The sequence below is a fragment of the Rhinoderma darwinii genome, chromosome 1 (assembly GCF_050947455.1).
Source record: "Rhinoderma darwinii isolate aRhiDar2 chromosome 1, aRhiDar2.hap1, whole genome shotgun sequence".
NCBI classification, from domain to species: Eukaryota; Metazoa; Chordata; class Amphibia; order Anura; family Rhinodermatidae; genus Rhinoderma; species Rhinoderma darwinii.
The window spans coordinates 24,753,262-24,773,784 of record NC_134687.1 but is presented as its reverse complement, the minus strand read 5'-3'; the positions used below and the strand labels follow the sequence as shown (position 1 = coordinate 24,773,784).

General features: G+C 45.3%; 1 protein-coding gene across 2 annotated transcripts in view; it reads left to right on the top strand.

Annotated features, from left to right (window-relative positions):
- LOC142748997 (MICOS complex subunit MIC60-like) overlaps positions 1-20,523 on the top strand; it is a 37,498-nt gene that overhangs the window by 9,499 nt on the left and 7,476 nt on the right. For both annotated transcript variants that reach the window (XM_075856495.1, XM_075856485.1), the window contains exons 2-10: positions 9,611-9,681; positions 11,438-11,627; positions 12,057-12,168; positions 13,032-13,163; positions 14,296-14,415; positions 14,721-14,857; positions 14,990-15,093; positions 16,505-16,640; positions 17,343-17,472. In XM_075856495.1, the coding sequence (XP_075712610.1) occupies positions 9,611-9,681; positions 11,438-11,627; positions 12,057-12,168; positions 13,032-13,163; positions 14,296-14,415; positions 14,721-14,857; positions 14,990-15,093; positions 16,505-16,640; positions 17,343-17,472 (1,132 nt within the window). The remainder of the gene's footprint in view (positions 1-9,610; positions 9,682-11,437; positions 11,628-12,056; positions 12,169-13,031; positions 13,164-14,295; positions 14,416-14,720; positions 14,858-14,989; positions 15,094-16,504; positions 16,641-17,342; positions 17,473-20,523) is intronic.

Sequence of the window (20,523 nt, the reverse complement as noted above, 5' to 3'; positions counted from 1 at the left end):
AACATCTACTAACCGTATTTCTGGACTTCTGGTATGCTAATGATCTGTGGGATAACGCTTTAGCGGTTTCCCGAGGCCTGATTGATATCATTATAATAGTTTTGCAGTCAATGCATTTTAGACAGGACTCCAAAGTGACTTTTTGGTTCCCTTTGGGGGGGGGGTCTTGAGTAACTTGTGCCGATCGCAAGAATTTTGCTCGTGTCGGGATTCTTGGCATTGTCATGCGACTTTCCCCAATAAACTTTGAGGTTACAACTTTACCATTTCCGCTACCAAAAGCCACCATGGAGCCCTAGCCTAACTAATAAATGAATATACATATATAATAATTGTCTGTGACTGGAAATCGGTTCTATATGTGTGTATGGGGCTGTTTCTGTGCGAGAAGTTTTGTAAGCCCCATTCAGACCAATCAAAGAGCCGCAGAAATTTCTGCATCCAATCTGCCGTGTGTGAATCCACCCTAATACATCATATACTTTTGTCTGTACAGTCCTATAAACTTGTACATTTTGGGTTCCTCTGCTTTGGATCACAGCACTTTATAAGACTCTGTTCACACTGGCACAGAGATCCATTCCGTTGGATGTCCAGTGTTTTCTTCCTCAAGATTAGCGTAGTCTGCTGTATTAGTTTTGCTGTTGACTTTTTTTTTTTTTCTTATGTCAATGAGATCCATAAGGATTGTCGGTCATATCTCTGTTAAGGACGGAAGTTCTGGCATGGATGTGAACAGAACCCAACTCAGAAAGTTCTTTCCAATGATCCCATCTGTATTGGAACGTCGGAGCACTACATGGGATGCATGCAGTCTGTGTAAAAACAGAAAATTGCATCGTGCTACAATGGATGCCATATGTCAGACCGTATTCCACTGTTTCGGTGCTTTTTTAGAGGGGAATACAGTGCAATATACGACACTGAGCCAGAGGGACCATGCACAGTGTGGCTCCATAGTATTATCTGTAATGCGCATTTGCAATCCACAGAAACTTACCTTTCTATTTTAATTCAACAAGTAGCATAGTCTAGAGCCAGTGTAGGACTGTCTATTATCCCCCCTTCCACTAGATGGTGCTGATCTCGATGAGCCTTCATCAGTATTACCTGTGTGATCGATCTGTTTTTCTGTGATTAGAGATGCCCGCAGGCTGTGTGCCATGCTTTCTAGCGTCATAGCTATGATTGGATCAGATTAGTGTGCCCTATGATATCTGGGTGGTATAATGAGAGCTGAGCGGAAGGAGACTTTTATTTATTTGGTAAAATAATGGTGGCTCTCCTGAGTTTCTTTCCCAGTTCCTTAGCAGATGCATATAGGAGGGAGAACACTGTTCAGCTGGTATAAACATACAGGGCATGATTCTTTACCATGGAAAACATGAGTCACTATAGGAAACCAGGGTGTATTTCTGTGGGACGGCTCCTGCATATTTTACCAGCTCGTGCCTGTAGTCCTGCAATACTTCCCCCTCTGCTCATGCTGTTTTCCAGACATTGTAGTCCCAGGGGAGCGCTGTGTGCTACTGCTCTCCAGATTAGCATGGAACAGACAAGACCTCGTAGACGTTAGTAGCTGATTTTAGAGGGATCAGTGACCATCACCCGGGCTGTGGGCACTGTCCGACCAGTGCTGCTGCCTAATCTGGAGGATAATCCAGAGTTGTGTTATAGGGGTTATCCGGAGAGATAAAATTGATGGCCTATACTCGGGATAGGCCATAATTATCTGACCGGTGAGGAGGGTTCGACTCTCGGCACCGCTGCTGATCAGTTGTTTGCAGGGGCTGCTGCGCTCGGTGTCTTTCTCTCCTCCTGCTACCCCTCCCCTCTTCAAAGACTTCTATGGGTGGCGTGTCTGTGTTTTTCTACTCCTGATACCCCACTTTCCTCATTCCTCCACTTACTGCAGTCCAGCCCCTCTGCTCTGTAACTGGATGGATTTTACTTGACAACAGGGAGTGGACAGCAGATTACAGGAAGGGTTAATTCGGGCCATCATGGTGTACACATTAGTTTAGGCTGACCATGTCTGAAACTTACAGACCTGGCCTATCAAGTTTTCGGATTCACGTTCATTTTTCATAACGATCATTAGCCGAAATGGTAGGAATCTGCCGTTTTGGACAACTTTTTATTTAATGTGTATCTATGGCTGGGCGAATGCAAAAAAATATTATTTTTTTTAGTCTCTGGGGACTTTTACATAAGCTTTACTAGCGGTGACAACAGCAGCAACCTCACATTAATGCATGCGATTTTGCTGCAAGTGGCGATGTCCACCCTATTTTTATCTTTCTTCATTTGATAAGGTCCAAAAACATGTCTGATAATTTCAGAATAGAAAAACAGTTCAGACCCTAAGACGATACGTTACAGAACTCCGAATCCCCTTCACACAGCCATCGAGAGAAGTCCTGGCTCCCTGCAGCCACCACTAGGGGGAGCTCTCTTTTTATACAGATATAAAAGCGTATTCCCTTCTTTAAATGTTGTGGCATATCCCCCAGTGATGGTTGCAGACCCCCAGAACTTTATCATTTAACCCTTTCACTGCCGTGGCAATTTTTATACTCTTGACACAACCTGAATTATGAAAGTAAAAAAAAACAGATTATAGCCATATATTTTATGAAAGACGCATTACATATTGCAAAAATGACATCCAGCACAGTCGTCTTCATGCAATTTTGTATCAAAATGTATCCCTTCAAAAATGAAGTTCATACATCTTAATATCTGCAGAACGTTCCGCACAATATTTTGCTGGGCGTGTCAATGGGGTATAAAAAAACTTTATCAAAAGGGTTGTACCAGTTCCACAGAATAGGTGATAATTGTCTGGTTGCTAGGTGCCCCACCGCTGGGAACCCGACTGATTGGGGTCCTGAACCCTCAGATCCTCCTCACTACACCCCATTAAGTGGTCGAGCATGCACCCTGCCGCTCTATTCAATGTCTGAGACAGATCGAAACAGCTGAGCGCTGAACTTGACTGTTTCCGTTATTCCCGTAGACTTTGAGTGGAGCAGTGAAGAGGAACCGGTTCGGGACCCCTGTTCTCGGGTTGGTGGGGCTCAGTGATCGGACTAGGGTGGTACATTGCATCGAAATATCGATACTATTTAGATGCCGCGCACCCTCAAACGGTTCAATGCCGTCAATTCATGTATTTCGATACTAAGCTGTTCATCCGCACAACTTCGTATTGTGAAACGTGAATGTAGTTAGAGCGGGGCTGCGGCTGTGTAATACAGCCATTGCCCCGCTCCTGACAAGTGTGCACCTGTCTTCAGTACAGGTGCTGCCAATAATTAGTGCAGCGCCAGCCGCATCCGCTCATGCTGACCGTGCGCACTTGTCAGGAGTGGGGCAATAGCTGTGTTACACAATCGCAGCCCTGCTCTAACGGTGGAGATCAGAAAAACCTCAGATCGCTGCCGCTATTCCCTTGAAGGCTGCGATCAAAGCTGACCGCAGCATTCAAGGGGTGAATCAGAAGGGGGTGCCCCTTTGATCGCATCAAAGGGAATTCTTGTGATCGAGGGACATACCATATATCCGTAGACAGCCCAGGGTCCTTTGAAGGACCCCAGGGCTGTCTGACCATATTTCCTGTTAGGGCATACTTGGGTATGTCCTAACAACTGCCTGTGTACTATAAGTGTATAGATATATGGCAGTACATTAAAGTTTAAAAATAAAAAAGTAAAAAAAAATTAAAGTATTGTTAAGTAATAATAAAAAAAAAAAAACACACTTTTTACAATCAACATTAAAATAAGTCCCAATACATAAAATATACACTTTTTCACTTTTTTTTTTTCTCGCTGTGATATGGAGGGAGGAGGGAGGTAGGGGCTGGAATAATGTATAACTTATGATGCCTTTGTAATACACACATTCGGTATCGTCGCCACCGTAATAACCTGCACAACAAATCTATAGCGTCTCTTTTTTTGTACTGTTTGTGTAGTATTCGGATACTTGAAACCAAGTATCGGTATCAAAGTCTAAATTCTGGTCTCGTGACAACCCTAGATCAGACAGTTAGCACCTTTATTGCGGATAGGTCATAATTGTCGATTCTGGGAATACCCCTTTATCAAGCATTGCCGGAGGATTGTGAGCGGGGGCTGTCAGGAATCTCCTCCCAAATCCTGTAAAATCCTGAACGTGTGAACGTGGCCTAACTTTGTGTCTGTGTGAAGCAAGGGGGGGGGGGGGTTTGGAGCTCTGGATCAGGGAAAAGCAGCTGCGGCTTCTATAAAACGCACCAGGACGATATTGGTGTTAAAGAATTTTAACCCCTTAGCACTTAGCACTGTTTATGGTATTTGATGAGGGGGGGGGTCCTAATCGGAGAAAACAACTTAAAAGATGGCCATTTAACCTTAATGTTGCTCCCTTTTTGTCTCTTAACCCCTTAAGGACGCAGCCTAGTTTGGGCCTTAAGGCTCAGAGCCCATTTTTCAAATCTGACATATTTCACTTTATGTGGTAATAACGTCGGAATGCTTAAACCTATGCAAGCGATTCCGAGATTGTTTTCTCGTGACACTTTGGGCTTCATGTTCGTGGTAAAATTTGGTCGATATATTCAGTCTTTATTTGAGAAAAATTGCAAAATTTAGAGAAAATTTAGAAAAAATAGCATTTTTCAGAATTTAAATGCATCTGCTTGAAAAACAGACGGTTATACCACCCAAAATAGTTACTAGTTCACATTTCCCATATGTCTACTTTAGATTGGCATCGTTTTTAGAACATTATTTTATTTTTCTTGGACGTTACAAGGCTTAGAACATAAACAGCAATTTCTCATATTTTTAAGAAAATTTCAAAAGCCTTTTTTTTAAGGTACCTGTTCAGTTCTGAAGTGGCTTTGAGGGGCCTATGTATTAGAAACCCCCATAAAGCACCCCATTTTAAAAACTAGACCCCTCAAAGTATTCAAAACAGCATTTAGAAAGTTTTTTAACCCTTCAGGAATTTCACAGGAATTAAAGCAAAGTGGAGGTGAAATTTGCAAATTTCGTTTTTATTTCTGAATTTCAATTTTATTCTATTTTTTTTCTGTAACAAAGAAGGTTTTACCAGAGAAACACAACTAAATATGTATTGTCCAGATTCTTCAGTTTTTAGAAATGTCCCACATGTGGCTCTAGTGCGCTCGTGGAATAAAACACAAGCCCCAGAAGCAAAGAAGCACCTAGTGCATTTTGGTGGTGCTTTTTTATTAGCATATATTTTAGGCAGCATGCCAGGTTTGGAGAGGTGTTGAGGTGCCAAAACAGTAGGAATCCCCCAAAACTGACCCCATTTTGGAAACTGCACCCCTCAAGGAATTAATTTATGGTTATTGTTACCATTTTGACCCCGTAGTTTTTTCACAGCGCGTATTTGAATTGGGCTGTGAAATTAAAAGAATGACAATTTTTCCAATAAGATGTCATTTTTGATCAGAATTTCTTATTTTCACAGGGAACAAAATGCCCCATTTTGTTGCCCAATTTGTCCTGAGTGCGGCAATACCCCATTTGTGGTGATAAACTGCCGTTTGGGCCCATGGGAGGGCTCAGAAGGAAAGGAGCGCTATGTGTTTGTTGGAGTCCAGATTTTGCTGTATTGGTTTTCGGGTGCCATGTCGCATTTGCAGAGCCTCAGAGGTATCAAAGCAATGGAAACCCACCAAAAGTGACCCCATTTTGGAAACAAAACCCCTCAAGGAATTTATTTATGGGTGTTGTGACCATTTAGACTCCACAGTTTTTTCACAGAATTTATTTGAATTGGGCTGTGAATTCAAAAAAATGAAATTTTTTCCAATAAGAGGTAGTTTTGGCTCAAAATTTCTTATTTTCACAAGGAATAAAATACCCCAATTTGTTGCCCAATTTGTCCTGAGTGCGGCAATACCCCATTTGTGGTGATAAACTGCCGTTTGGGCCCATGGGAGGCCTCAGAAGGAAAGGAGCGCTATGTGTTCTTTGGAGCCCAGATTTTGCTGGATTGGTTTTCGGGTGCCATGTCGCATTTGCAGAGCCCCAAAGGTATCAAAGCAATGGAAACCCACCAGAAGTCACCCCATTTTGGAAACTACACCCTTCAAAGAATTTATTTATGGGTGTTGCGACCATTTAGACCCCACAGTTTTTTCACAGAATTTATTTGAATTGGACTGTGAATTAAAAAAAAAATTATTTTTTCCAATAAGAGGTAGTTTTGGCTCAAAATTTCTTATTTTCACAAGGAATAAAATACCGCATTTTGTTGCCCAATTTGTCCTGAGTGTGGCAATACCCTATTTGTGGTGATAAACTGCCGTTTGGGCCCATGGGAGGGCTCAGAAGGAAAGGACCACCATGTGGCCTACTGGGAATTTTCTGGTGCTAAGTCGTGTGTGCAGAAGCCCCTGAGGTATCAGTACAGTTGAAACCCCCGAGAAGTGACCCCGTTTTAAAAACGACACCCCTTAAGGAATTCATCTAGAGGTGTAGTGAGCATTTTGACCCCACAGGTATTGTGTAAAAGATAATGCGCAGCAGATGGTGCAGAGTGAGATTTGCAATTTTCTATATATATGCCATGTCAGTGTCCGATATATTGTGCCCAGCATGTGCCACCGGAGACATACACCCCATAAACTGTAATGTTGGCTCTCCCGGGTACGGCAATACCCTACATGTGGCTGTTATCAGCTGCCTGGGCACACAGCAGGGCTCAGAGGGGAAAGATGAGGAGGGGTAAGCTGTGCGAAGTGGATCAGAGCGAGTAAAACTGGGGTAAATTAAAAATAAAGGGATGGATGATAAATTTGAAAACACTCTTTCATACAGAGCTCTGGTTTTTCGGGACACGCGTCACATTGATATATTGTGTCCTTCCTTATCCCCCTCTTATAGCAGACTCTGCACCTCTTTTGACTTTTTCCCTTCTTGCCAGTTTGGGGAACTTCTCCTAAAAAGTGTTGCCCTGGTACGATGCCTGTGGCCCCGCTTCCAGAAGTACTGTAAGGCTTCAGGACTTGATCTGACAAGTCCACCCCTCCCATGTACCTATTGTAGTCCAGGATGCAGTCTAGTTTGGGGGTCCCTGTACTGGTGCCTCGTACAGGTACATGGGTACTGGTGTGGCATCTCCCTGGTCTTGTACTTGACACACAATATGTTGCTGCTAGATTGTGCCCTGCTCTCACCCCTTCTGAGTGTTTGCCCAAGCAGAGTCGTAGGGAGGCCTCTCAGGTTTCTTCTAGCAGTGCCGCATGCCGCAGGACTTCTGGAAGCGAGGCAGTTGAAGAGTGGGACGCTGGTATAAAATTTATCCAGGTAGAGGTGGTAACCCTGGTCCAGCAGTGGCTGCACCAAATCCCACACAATTTTTGTATTAACTCCCAGTAAGGGGGGGCATTCTGGGGGCTGAGAACTGGTGTCCTTCCCTTCATATATCCTAAATCTGTAGGTATACCCTGATGAACTCTCGCACAGCTTATACATCTTCACGCCATACCTTGCCCTCTTACCCGGCAGGTACTCGCGGAATTGAAGCCTCCCTTTCAAATGTACCAGGGATTCATCTATAGAAATACACTTCTCGGGGGTGTATGCTTGGGAAAACCGGGCACTGAAACGGTCTAATAGGGGTCTCCGTTTATACAAACGGTCAAAACTGGGGTCATCTCGGGGTGGGCACGGCTCATTATCAGTATAATGTAAGAAGCGAAGTATTGCCTCATTTTTATTTTATTTTTTAGTTTCCAGCTCAGTTCTGAAGTTGCTTTGAGGGGCCCATATATTAGACACCACTATCAAACACCCCATTTCAGAAACTAGACCCCTCAAAGTATTCACAACAGCATTTAAAAAGTTTATTAACCCTTTAGGTGTTTCACAGGAATTTAGAGCAAAGTAGAGGTGACATTTAATTAATTTAATTTAATTTATTAGGCACCATGTCCGGTTTGAAGAGGTCTTGTGGTGCTAAAACAGTGGAAACCCCCCAAAAGTGACCCCTTTTTGGAAACTAGACCCCTTGAGGAATCCATTGTAGTTTTCTTGGGGTGCATGCGGCTTTTTGATCAGTTTTTATTCTATTTTTAGGTGGCGTGGTGACTAAAAAACAGCAATTTTACTATTGTTTTTTATTCAATTTTTTTTACAGCGTTCACCGTGCGCTATAAATGACATATTCACTTTATTCTGCGTGGCGATACGATTACGGCGATATCAGATGTTTATAGTTTTTTTTTATGTCTTATGGCGTTTGCACAATAAAATACATTTTGTAAAATATAATTTATTTTTTGTGTTACCTTATTCTAAGAGCCATAACTGTTTTATTTTTCCATCAGGAAAGCCGTGCGAGGACTTATTTTTTGCGTAACGAACTGTAGTTTAGATCAGTACAATTTTTAGGTACATGCGACTTTTTGATCTCTTTTTATTCCATTTTTTGGGAGGTGAAGTGACCAAACAATTGTGATTGTGGTACGGTTTATTATTATTTTCTCTTACGGCGTTCACCGCGCGGGATAAATAACGACATCGTTTTGTAGTTCAGGACGTTACGGACGCGGCGATACCAATTATGTATAGTTTATTTGTTTATTTATATATTTTTATTAATAATAAAGAACTGATAAGGGAAAAAGGGGGACTTTTACTTTTATTACTTTTAAATCTTTTATTTTCTTATTTTTACACAACTTTTTTTTACTTTTTCACACTTTTTTTTACTTTGTCCCACTAGGGGACATGAGAGCAGGAGGCTCTGATCGCTATTCTAATACACTGCACTACATGCGTAGTGCAGTGTATTAGAGCTGTCAGCTGTTCGCTGACAGCAAGCATAGTGGGTCCTGATTTTGTCGGGACCCACTAGGCTTCCGTCGATGGCGTAGCCAGAGTCCATTGTTAGGATTCTGGTTGCCATAGTAGCCATCACGGCCCGCTATCGTGTAGCAGGCCGGCGATGGCAGCTTAACCCCTAAGAAGCCGCGATCGCTATTGAACGCGGCTTCTAAGGGGTTAATCGGCGGGGACCACCGCGATCGGTCCCTGCACACTAAGCTGTGATAGCCTGCTGTCGGAAACAGCAGGTATCACAGCTCAGACACGCGCCGGGGAAAGATGGCGCCGTGTTTACTCAGGTCAGTAATAGTACTGACCTGAGCGCGAACGTTCTACTTAGCAGGACGTACTATTACTGACCTGAGCGCGAAGGGGTTAATGGTTTACCCCAACAATAGTCAGACAACAAAAGAGCAAAAGTGGAGTTGATTTATTTTTTGCGGTCTGCTAAAAAAAATAAAAATAATGATACCATAATAATGAGACAAAGAATCGCAGACAAGGAGACCTCGCACTATAATGTTGGCAAAAGAAAAATAAAATCCATGGCTCCGGGAAGGAGGTCAGCAGGAAATATTCCTGGAACTGCTTCTGTGGAAAAGCTGCATTGCAGTTCTGCGGTCTCGGAGGTTGTAATGGTCGTGATAGAATTCATGTGTTTTTATTACGGTCTTCCTGACTATAGTTCTACGTATTAAAGAAGAAATCTTCTCCCTCCAGGTTTAGTTGTTGGTGACCCTTTTTCTTCTCTTTTGTAGGAATGTCTGTGTGTGAAGACGTCACTTAACCCCCTCCGTGCTACAAGAGCTTATTCCACACCATCACCTGGGTATGTTTAATGATTTCTACATTTATTTTGTTGTACTGGTAGACCGAGCACTACGGCAGCGCCATGGTCCTTGTTTTCTGCTTTTATAGATTTATTTACTTTTTTCAATATAAGACACAGCCTTTTATTGTAAGAAAATATCCATTTCTGTCCATACGCTAGATGGCTGTCGGTGACGGCGCCTAAACTGGACTGTGGCCTGACCGGCGGCATAGCCTAAACTGGACTGTGGCCTGACCGGCGGCATAGCCTAAACTGGACTGTGGCCTGACCAATGGCATGGCGGCCCTATGTTCTTCTGCAGCCACAAGAACTTTAAAGCAGCTGTTGACTCTGGTTATAAAAGTCTTGTGGTTGCGGGGGCGAGGGCCGCTGTGCAAGCGGGGGCGAGGGCCGCTGCTGCATCGGGAAGCCCCAGCGATAAATGTACATATGTGGATAGTTGTGTCACTGAAGCTTTCTGACGCATACGTTTAATGGAGGCCAGTAGCAATGCTCATCCATAAGCCCCATGGTAAAAAGAAATATACTGTGTGGCGTACGTTTTTCCGCTGGATCTGTAGTCTACTACACTATTCCATTCTATAAAAATATATACTGATACCAGCATGACGGTGGCCAAAAAGACACTCTTTTGGTCTCCATCAGACTAATGGAGCCCTATGGACACGTTTATCCTGTATCCTGGGAGCTTTACTGACGTATACTTACCGCAAAGGGCCAAAACGCGATGTGAAGTCAGTGGAGCAAAACCAGACCAGAATAAGTGATCTTTTTTTATTACATTGTGTGAACAGGAATTTTTTTTTTCTGAATCCGGGTCACTAGAATGTCCTATGTGGTCATTGCATGCACTTCATTTAGTTTTCACTCTCTATGGAGTAATGCGGGTGTGAAGTAGATGGGATGCCGTCTGTATGGAGTAATGCGGGTGTGAAGTAGATGGGATGCAGTCTCTATGGAGCAATGCGGGTGTGAAGTAGATGGGATGCCGTCTGTATGGAGTAATGCGGGTGTGAAGTAGATGGGATGCCGTCTGTATGGAGTAATGCGGGTGTGAAGTAGATGGGATGCCTTCTGTAGGTTTGTGTTGGTCCCGCATCTCTCAGCAGTTACGTAGATCCAGTATGTGCAGGTCCGGAGCCGCTGTGTCCTGACGGCCCCACACCTTATACGTAACATGAAACCCCTTCACATATTAACCCGGCGCGGAGTTCTCCACTACAGCACTGACTACTCTCTCCGGGTGGAGTAACATCACTTTATATCCCCAGCACTAATTCCACTCATGTTTGGATGAAGGTGGCCCGTGATCGTGGGGTCTTTTTACACGGTGCAGTGTTTTTAGCCCTGATATGAGCAAGATCGTTGCAAACCTTGTGGTAAAGACCAGATTCCAGTTACACGCTTTCTATTCTTTACTGGAATTGAGTTGTTTTTTTTCCATGAAGGATAATAATGGCGTCTTGACTGCAAATATCAAGTCATGCACCCGACAATTTACATATCTCCCGTTGACTTTAATACTGCAGATGTGTGACCACATCTCTGACGTGGGACAAGGCGCCGCTGATCTCTGGCTGCGGTGTATTCTGGACCCATCAATCAGACATTGCTCATGCCATAATTCAGATCTGCACCAAGAATCAAGCTATATATAAATATATTAAAATAAACACATCTGTCTGACGTAGGGCACAAACGTGGTCTACGTGTACTGATATGGTGGTAACCGTGTGTGTGTATTTTCTTGCAGCCCCTCTGCTGGGAAGGTCGTGGCCGCAGGACTCCTCTTTGCAGGTGGAGGAGTGGGGGGTACTGTTCTCTACGCCAATTGGGATCCAAAGTTCCGTGAAAATGTGGAGAAGTCTGTTCCTTATTCTGACAAACTTTTGGAGCTCGCCCTAGGACCTGCACCCTATAAAGTAACCGTGCCGAAGAAACCAGTAAGATGGGTCGTGTCTGCATGTCTCTGACTTGGGAGGAATTTCTCCTTCGCATAGGCCGTCCATGTATGATTGGTGGGAGTGCAGCCCCTGGGACCCTCACTGGTCAGCAGAAAGAAGTGGCTGGAGCGTAAAGTGCCGTCCGTGTAGCTTTGTTTTATGCTGTAGCCCCATTAAAATAGGGCTGATCTGCAGTACCAAACCGCACAGCACCCTTTCGTTTTGCTGATCAGTGGGCATCGAACCCCACCGACTACCCAATTCAGACTTGTACGTAATAGTAAGAAGCCGCACCTGACTGCTGCGTGAGCACGGGGGGTATTCTTCATTGCAGTGGGTTGTCTAATGACTAAACTTAGACCATTTGGAACAAGTAATGTAGGACTTTGAAAAAAATAAAAATTAAAATCTCTGATTTTGTTTCCTTAGGTGAAGGATTCCAGTCCACTAAAGATTTCTTCAGTATCGGAAGTGACGAAGGAGTCCAAACAACCGAAAAAAAGTACGGAAGCGACACCCGTACCTGGTGAAAACGTAGAAGGTGAATTTGTGTATGAATTATTAGGGTACATGCGGACAAATTGCGGTAAAACCCATGTGGTTTTTGGATGAGGTTTTAACTGCAGCGTCTGAATAGTCCCTTATGGAGTTTCCCAGTTTGAAAAACCTCTTAAAGGGAAACTAAACTTTAAAAAAAACACTTTTGACATGTCAGAAGATTTGATCGGTGGGGGTCCGAGCACTGAGACCCCCACGATCACTAAAACAAAGCGGCAGAAGCTCTCTGGTAAGCATTGTGCTTCTTGGTTTCTCATTGGCTTTCCTCGGAATGTCAAGCGAGCGGTGAGCGGACTCATAGACTTTCTATTAAGCCCATACACCAACTGCTCGGCTTTCCGAGAAAAGCCAATCAGAAACAAAGCAGCACAGTGCACTTCTTCCGCTTCATTTTAGCGATCGATGGGGTCTCCCTGCTCAGATCCCCACCGGTCAAAATCTTCTGCCATGTCAAGAGTTTTTTTGAAAGTTTAGTTACCCTTCAACACATAACCGGGCTCCACGATGAACTGATCACAGGGAGCTTCCAAATTCCCTGCAAACTGCTGAAGTGTTACATATGGGCCTTCGCTATGTGAAGCCTTTCAGTATTACATAGGAACGTAGCCTCAATAGATTATATATACACCTGCTCTCACAAAAAATTGGTTGTGGCTCTTAGAATCCGTTGATGAAAAAAAAACAACCGCCCGATGCTGAAGGTCCAAATCAGGCTGGTCCTTAAGGGGTAGGAAATTCCACAATGTTATTGAAATCCTTCCCTTGACATATTCGGAACTGTGAGGAGTTCAGGAAGTTTTTGTTTTGTGCTTTTTTTTCACTTCAGATTTTCTTGTTGTCTTGTAGCGTCATCACATGTAGCTCAGATCATTTCTGCCACTGGGGATGTACTTTCAGTCCCAGCTTCAGTGGTGCATGAAGAGGTTCCCAAGGTGGCCGAAACAGGAGAGCAAAAGCCGAAACATCCAGCAAGTTCAGGTAAATGCACAACATCTGGACTGATAATTGACATAGTACGAGTAGGAACTTCCCAAAATCAGTCACCCAGCAGCAGCTATGTCATTCAGTGTTACCCGCCAGTGTCGCTCCAAGGACAGCTCCAGAAACCTGAATATCATGGGTTAAAGGGGGTGTCCAGAAATCAGAACAACATGGTAAGGCCTTGTTCGCACAGATTTTTGCAGGCAGAAAAAAATCAGCCTCAAACAGTGTGCAAAACAAGCGTCCGAGGTGGAAACTACTCAAAAAAGTATTATATTTTTTTTCTCCCCGCAAGCGGCCAAAATCCACCAGGGGAAAACCACCTCCTCTGCCTCCTATTGAAATCAATGAGGGGCGATTTGGGCTGTTTTTTTGGCGCTTATTTGACGTGGAAAGCGCGTCGGAAATCAGCACCAAAAAACTGTGTGAACTGAACCTAAGGATATGTGCACAGTGTTTCTTGCCAAACAGGAGAAAATCTGCCTCAAAATTCCGTTGAATGTTTTTTGATAGTTTATTTTCGTGGGGCGTTTTTAATGAAACAAATGCAAAAGCTGCGGGCGGTTGTTGGTCAAAAATTGCGTCCAAAAATCTGCCTTCCATTGATTTCAAACCATACAGGAGAAAAATGCCTCTACCTCCGATTGAAATCAACGGAGGGCAGTTTATGCCACGCCTGTTCTCAGGTTGTATTTGGCATTGCAGCTCCGCTCTAGTCACTTAAATGGCACAACCCATGCACAGGTGAAGGTGCAAGACACTAGATCCTGTATATGAAGCCAACCTCCCCTGGCCAAAGGTCGTACTATAGAGGCATCTCATGAGGCCTGTAAAAAAAAGAGGGCCCCGGCACAGGCTAGTCAGAAACTCCTGAGCTCCATCTACAAAATCACAGTAACATTAGATGTGAGACAGGAAAATGAAACGAGCCATCAGGCCGTGCCGTCCTCTCCTACAAGCAATATGAATGGGGTGGGGGAGGCCAACAAGTACCAGACCATGCCTTCCCAAAATGCTAGGGTGGGCTCGATTTTTGATTATTATTTTTTTTTGCTGGATGTCCATTAATTGTAGTGTTCTGAATTGCCCGCCTGACTTTTCGCTCTTGTTTGCTTTCTCCACCTGGTAGAAGCCGAGCACTGTAAGGAGTGTGAGCATGAGGAGTCTCACCACCTGAAGGAACGTCCCGCAGAGGAGGTAGCCGCGCGCCTCGTACAGCAGGAGAAAGAAGAGAGAGAAAAGATTGAATGTAGGTCATGACTGAGGGAAGTCGTACAATTTAGGGTTTATCTGGAGGGTAGGACTACACTGGTCCCGCTGCAGAATGTTTGTGGGAATTAATGTGTCTGTGACATCACTCCTAGTTATTTCTATAAGATACGTGAGGTTTTTTTTTGTCTGCACGTGTCAATACCTCCCTCAACCCCCATTCTCCCGTTCACCGGTCCACTGTTTACTTTACTGTAGTGACGTGATGTCCATGAACCCAATGTATCCTGCACTAGGCACATGTTGGACGAGTACATTGTATTTATATCAGCCTTTTTTCCACAGCTATAGCAGTGGTACTAGAGGAAGCACTCGGCAATACTGCCCGCGTCACACTCCAGGCCATCACCTCGCAGGAGTCCGCTGTGCAAGCTGTGAACTTCCATGCTCAGAAGTTACGTGAAGCAATGGATGACACGCAAGTGAGCAGATACCCAGCTCTGTCCCACATAAAAGCTTGTGGGACTTGCATATGAAGAGCAACCCTATGTTTTAAATCATAGATTTGACGTTCTGTTCCTGACTGGTGGTCGTAACTCCCTACTGTCTCTTAGATCTCCGCTGAACCGAAGTCCTTGCAGTGGCGGGATTTGGAGGATGCCTTGAAGGTGCGCAGCAAAGCTGTGGATGAGGCAGCTGATGCTCTACTCAAAGCAAAGTTCGTATTATCGTGTGTTCTGTGTGAGCTTCTCGCGTCTTGCCGTCCTGGCTGCATCTATCTAGACATACAGTAGTAAACGGTTACCTGCATGATCTGTATGATTTGCCGATCTGTTAGATGGCAGGCTTTACATTGCATTACCGTTTTAAAGAGGCTTTGACAACTGTTTATAACTGCGCCATCTCCTACCTAATCTAATAGGCGCTTTAATGTAGATAACAACTTTTGTGGGGGGGGGGTTTAAACACGTTTATTTTTGACCAAGTTATGATTTTTAATTTTATGAAAATTTGTTCTAAATGCCCAACTGGGTGTTTTTTTGTTTTTTTTTACTTTTCAACAAGTGGGCGTTGTAAAGAAAAGTGTTTGCTGCTGCTGACGACCAATCAGCGTCATACGCTTCTCTTCATTCGTGGCCAGCTTTATTCACAGCACCGCGTGATCTCGCGAGATCACGCTGTGACGTCACTTACTCCCGCAGTTCCTTCACCGGAGCGACGGGAGAATGACCAGACATCACCTCCAGCCGTGCCAGGACGATTAACCTCCTCAGCAGCAGTCCTGGCACGGCTGGAGGCCATGCTACCTTAAGGGGGCCCATGGAGGGCACTATTACCTTGTGGGGGGCACATATGACAATTATTACCTTGTGGGAACACACAGGGTTCACCATTACCTTGAAGGGGCACAAAGGTAGCACTATTAACTTGTGGGAACACAATTGGGACGCTATTACTTTGCAGGGGGGCACACGGGGCTTATTAATATAGGGCACAAAAGGGGATTATTAATATGAGGGCATAATGAGGGTATAATCACTTCATGGGGGCACTAAAGTGGGCATTATTACTTTGTGGTTGGCGTAAAGGGGGAATCTTTACAGTGTCAGAGTAGCGGGCAAGCTCTCACAGCACGCTGTGAATAAAGCTGGCCATGAATGAAGAGAAGTGTATGATGCTGATTGGTCAGCGCCTTACACTTCTCTTTACAAAGCCCACTTGGTCAAAAGTTAAAAAAAATGCTCAGTTGGGCATTTAGAACAAATCCGCATAAAACTAAAAATGATCGTAACTTGGTCAAAAATAAATGTTTGAAACCCCCCCCCCCCCCCATAAAAAGCAGTATTTATCTACATTAAAGCGCCTATTAGATTAGGTAGGAGATAGGGAAGTATTAAACTGGTGACAGCCTCTTTAAAGAGGCTCTGTCAGATTTTGCAACCCCTATCTGCTACCTAATAAAAACGTTACTGTAATCTACATTGCAGCGCCGATCTGCTGCAATAGCAGATGGGGGTTGCAAAATCTGGTGACAGAGCCTCTTTAAGAACAATTTCTATTTGCTATTTAGACCAGCAAGCTCGCCCCCTGCTGGCAGTGACCGTGACTACATCTCTGTTTTGCTTCAGGGAGGAGCTGGAGCGTATGCGGGGTGTTATTGATGACACCAAGAAGAACTCCATCAATGGCGCCAAACCTCATATCATGTCAGCTGAAGAAAATTTGCATCGTATGATCGTGGACCTGGATAACATTGTTAAAAAGGTAAAACGTGGTATATATATCAAATGTTTATAACCAGAATATTTAATCAAATCTTAGTATCCCAGCAACCTGTCCTAACTCAATGGCCAAACCTCGAAAAAGGCCTTAATGACCAGCAAAAATTTTTTCGTTGTTTCCTCATTTATTTATTTCTGTTACTTTATAAAGCGCCAACATATTCCACAGCGCTGTACAGAGGATTTCCTTACTTATTCCCCATTGGGGCTCACAGACTTTCAGCAGCCATAGGTCCCCAGTGCTGACTGCAGAGGGTTCCCTAAGTCTCCTATCGCGTCAGTGTTTTTGAAAACTCGATCGAAAAGGGAAGTCCCCTTTTGGTCATGGACTGCGGCGATCAAGGGATTAAACAGCTGGGGTCGTAATTTTTCTACATACCAGATGTACTCCAAAGGCTTCCTTAAGTTCAGCAGCTCCTGCTTACAGAATGAGCGCTCACTGGAACACTCATAAGTCTTTTCTACAGCGACACCAAAAGATGTCGCTGTAGACTGGGGACCTGCACCACCCTCCGTCAAAAGGCAGCAGGTATCTGAGTGACGTGACTAAAAGGGGTTTACGTGTTCAGCATCTGTATAATAGATTCCTATAATTCCACAACATTATACGCACCCCATATTACTATTATAGTAACTGATCTGGTGCAGTGAATGTTTAGGTTGATGATCTGTCCTGTTATTGTAGGTGCAATCTGCTCAATCAGAAGCCAAGATCGTGGCTCAGTACCATGAGCTGGTGGCCGTCGCCCGAGAGGATTTTCAGAAGGAGCTCGACAGTGTTACACCAGAGGTGCAACCTGGCTGGAAGGGGTTAAGTAAGTGTCTGCAGGTTTCCAGTATATGGCGGAGGGTGCACCCCAGTTTATAATTTATTAGACGTATTTCATTTCTTCTGTCATGTGTATGATGGTAAAATCATGTCCGTGCTGTGTGTCTTACTAAAACTAAAGTAAAGCCGCTTCTGTCGTGTGGCGTGAACGGAACGGTACGCTGAAATATGTGACATGCGTTGGCATCATAGAAATGTGTGACATGCGTTGGCATCATAGAAATGTGTGACATGGAGCAAGAAGCCCTTCTGGGAAGTGTCACTGTTTGCGATCGCAGTATGCTACAACTAAGAATTATATGGGCAGCAATTGGGAGTCGTGTCTCTTACTGTTCTTTTAACCCCTTGAAACCTCACAATCAATTTTGATTTTGTTAGGTAATCGTGAAACTCAGTGCAGCGATAGCCACTGAAAAAACAGCCTTTTCTTAAAAATTTGCATAGTTGTTCCACTGTTGTTCCTCTTGGAAATGTATGACTAAGTTGACAACTGTCGGTTGCCTTGTCAATGGGGTATGTCCCCACACACTCTTGTGTCACACTGTGCCTCGTGCTCCTTACTAGGGAGCTGTACGGCCTCCACGTTCTGTTTACAGGCTCCGTGTATACGGCTCTGCTGTGTGCATGGGTCCCAAGATCCAGCCTGGGTGCTCAATGGGTTAAACATTAAAATCTCTCCATATCTGACACGTCTGAATTTCTGTGATGCCTCCTGTCAGTCCTGATCATGCTTGGGGAGAGGTCCGGAGACTGGTGGTGTGTTGGCCGCGCGTGCACTTCTCTATTATTTAGTGGCTTTGAGCTTCTGCTGGGTGTGATTGGTGGCTGCCGGCCTGTAGACGTTCGATTTCTGGATGGATCTATGGGGGGTGCCAGACCGACTCCTGATACCGGCTGTTGAGAGCATCAGGATGGGTGTTTAACCTGTCTGATTTCCCCAGAGATAGGCGGCACCAGTGGTATCTGGCCGCCGCTCCTCTTCATTCCCTCCGCTGCAATATCCCATACATTAAGGGGGTTGTTGAGAATCCGAAAAACATGGCTGCTTTCTTTCCATTTAGTGGAAATCCACGCCAGCTCCTAGCTTCACTCTATGTGGCGTAGCAAAACAAATTCTGCTCCCTGCACCCCTTTTTTCCTCCGGGACCCCTCATCTCTCCAGCGCGGCTCATTAAGATCCTGATGCCGGGCATCGGCAGGACATTGTGTGTGACGCAGCACTAATGACGTTAAAGTGTTGCGTTGCATATAAGGGCCCGACGCTGCTCGCTGTCAGGACCTTGTATGAGCGGCGCTGGAGTGAGGAGGGGTCCCAGAGGGGAGAAGAGCACGGAGGTTAATAAATGTGTCACAGTTTACTTCAACTTTTCTTACGATTACTGAAACGCCAGTCTTAATGAATTGCCCCGTTGTATTTTACAGCATTCTTCAGTGTATTATTTCTCTTGCATATGACGCAGTAAGTTAAATTATATCCAGTGCAGGGAAACCGGTCATAACCCAGAGCGATAGAAAATAATCATTCCATCTGCTTCATGGTGGAGAATTACCGGTGCTCTCCGTTATGACTTGTATATAAGACAACGCATCATGAAAATCTCATCTGCATCCAGTTCACTCCCCAGCAGCGTCTACTCTATATAGATACAGCTGAGGCTAGAGGGAGACAGTTCCTCTATTCACCTTGTGGTGTCACCGTTTGAGGTGTGGCGGCGGCACGGTATGTATGAGGTGTGGCGGCGGCACGGTATGAATGAGGTGTGGCGGCGGCACGGTATGTATGAGGTGTGGCGGCGGCACGGTATGTATGAGGTGTGGCGGCGGCACGGTATGTATGAGGTGTGGCGGCGGCACGGTATGTATGAGGTGTGGCGGCGGCACGGTATGTATGAGGTGTGGCGGCGGCACGGTATGTATGAGGTGTGGCGGCGGCACGGTATGTATGAGGTGTGGCGGCGGCACGGTATGTATGAGGTGTGGCGGCGGCACGGTATGTATGAGGTGTGGCGGCGGCGGCACGGTATGTATGAGGTGTGGCGGCGGCGGCGCGGTATGTATGAGGTGTGGCGGCGGCGGCGCGGTATGTATGAGGTGTGGCGGCGGCACGGTATGTATGAGGTGTGGCGGCGGCACGGTATGAATGAGGTGTGGCGGCGGCACGGTATGTATGAGGTGTGGCGGCGGCACGGTATGTATGAGGTGTGGCGGCGGCACGGTATGTATGAGGTGTGGCGGCGGCACGGTATGTATGAGGTGTGGCGGCGGCACGGTATGTATGAGGTGTGGCGGCGGCACGGTATGTATGAGGTGTGGCGGCGGCACGGTATGTATGAGGTGTGGCGGCGGCACGGTATGTATGAGGTGTGGCGGCGGCACGGTATGTATGAGGTGTGGCGGCGGCACGGTATGTATGAGGTGTGGCGGCGGCGGCGCGGTATGTATGAGGTGTGGCGGCGGCGGCGCGGTATGTATGAGGTGTGGCGGCGGCGGCGCGGTATGTATGAGGTGTGGCGGCGGCGGCGCGGTATCTATGAGGTGTGGCGGCGGCGGCGCGGTATCTGAGGTGTGATGTACTGCATGTCTTGTACAGCGCTCTCCTTTGCATGCGCTGCTTTATGGCTTCAGACCATGATGGCAGCAAATAGATGTTACTTGTGTAGATCACCCCTCCTGCTGAGGAGGAACTAGTGGGGTTAGGGTTGTTTTGGGATCGCCAAAGTTTTTTTGTTTTTTTTATTCCCATTCACCTTACCTCTATATTGGTGGACTTCTCATTGTTTGTTACAAAAACTCGTGGGCGTCACTGAGGCCGGACCTGTCAGAGCTTCTCACGTGTCTCAGTAAATACTTGTATTCCAATAAACTAAGAATTCTGAAAACTATTCTTAAGACTGTGTTGTGACGTTCCTCTGTTATTCCTCCTGGAAATTTATGGATAACTGTGTTGCCATTACCTTGGCGATAGGGAATGTCCCTACATACTCTGACACTGTTTAGTGGGTACTGACTGGGTAGTAACACGCCTCATTAACTAGGG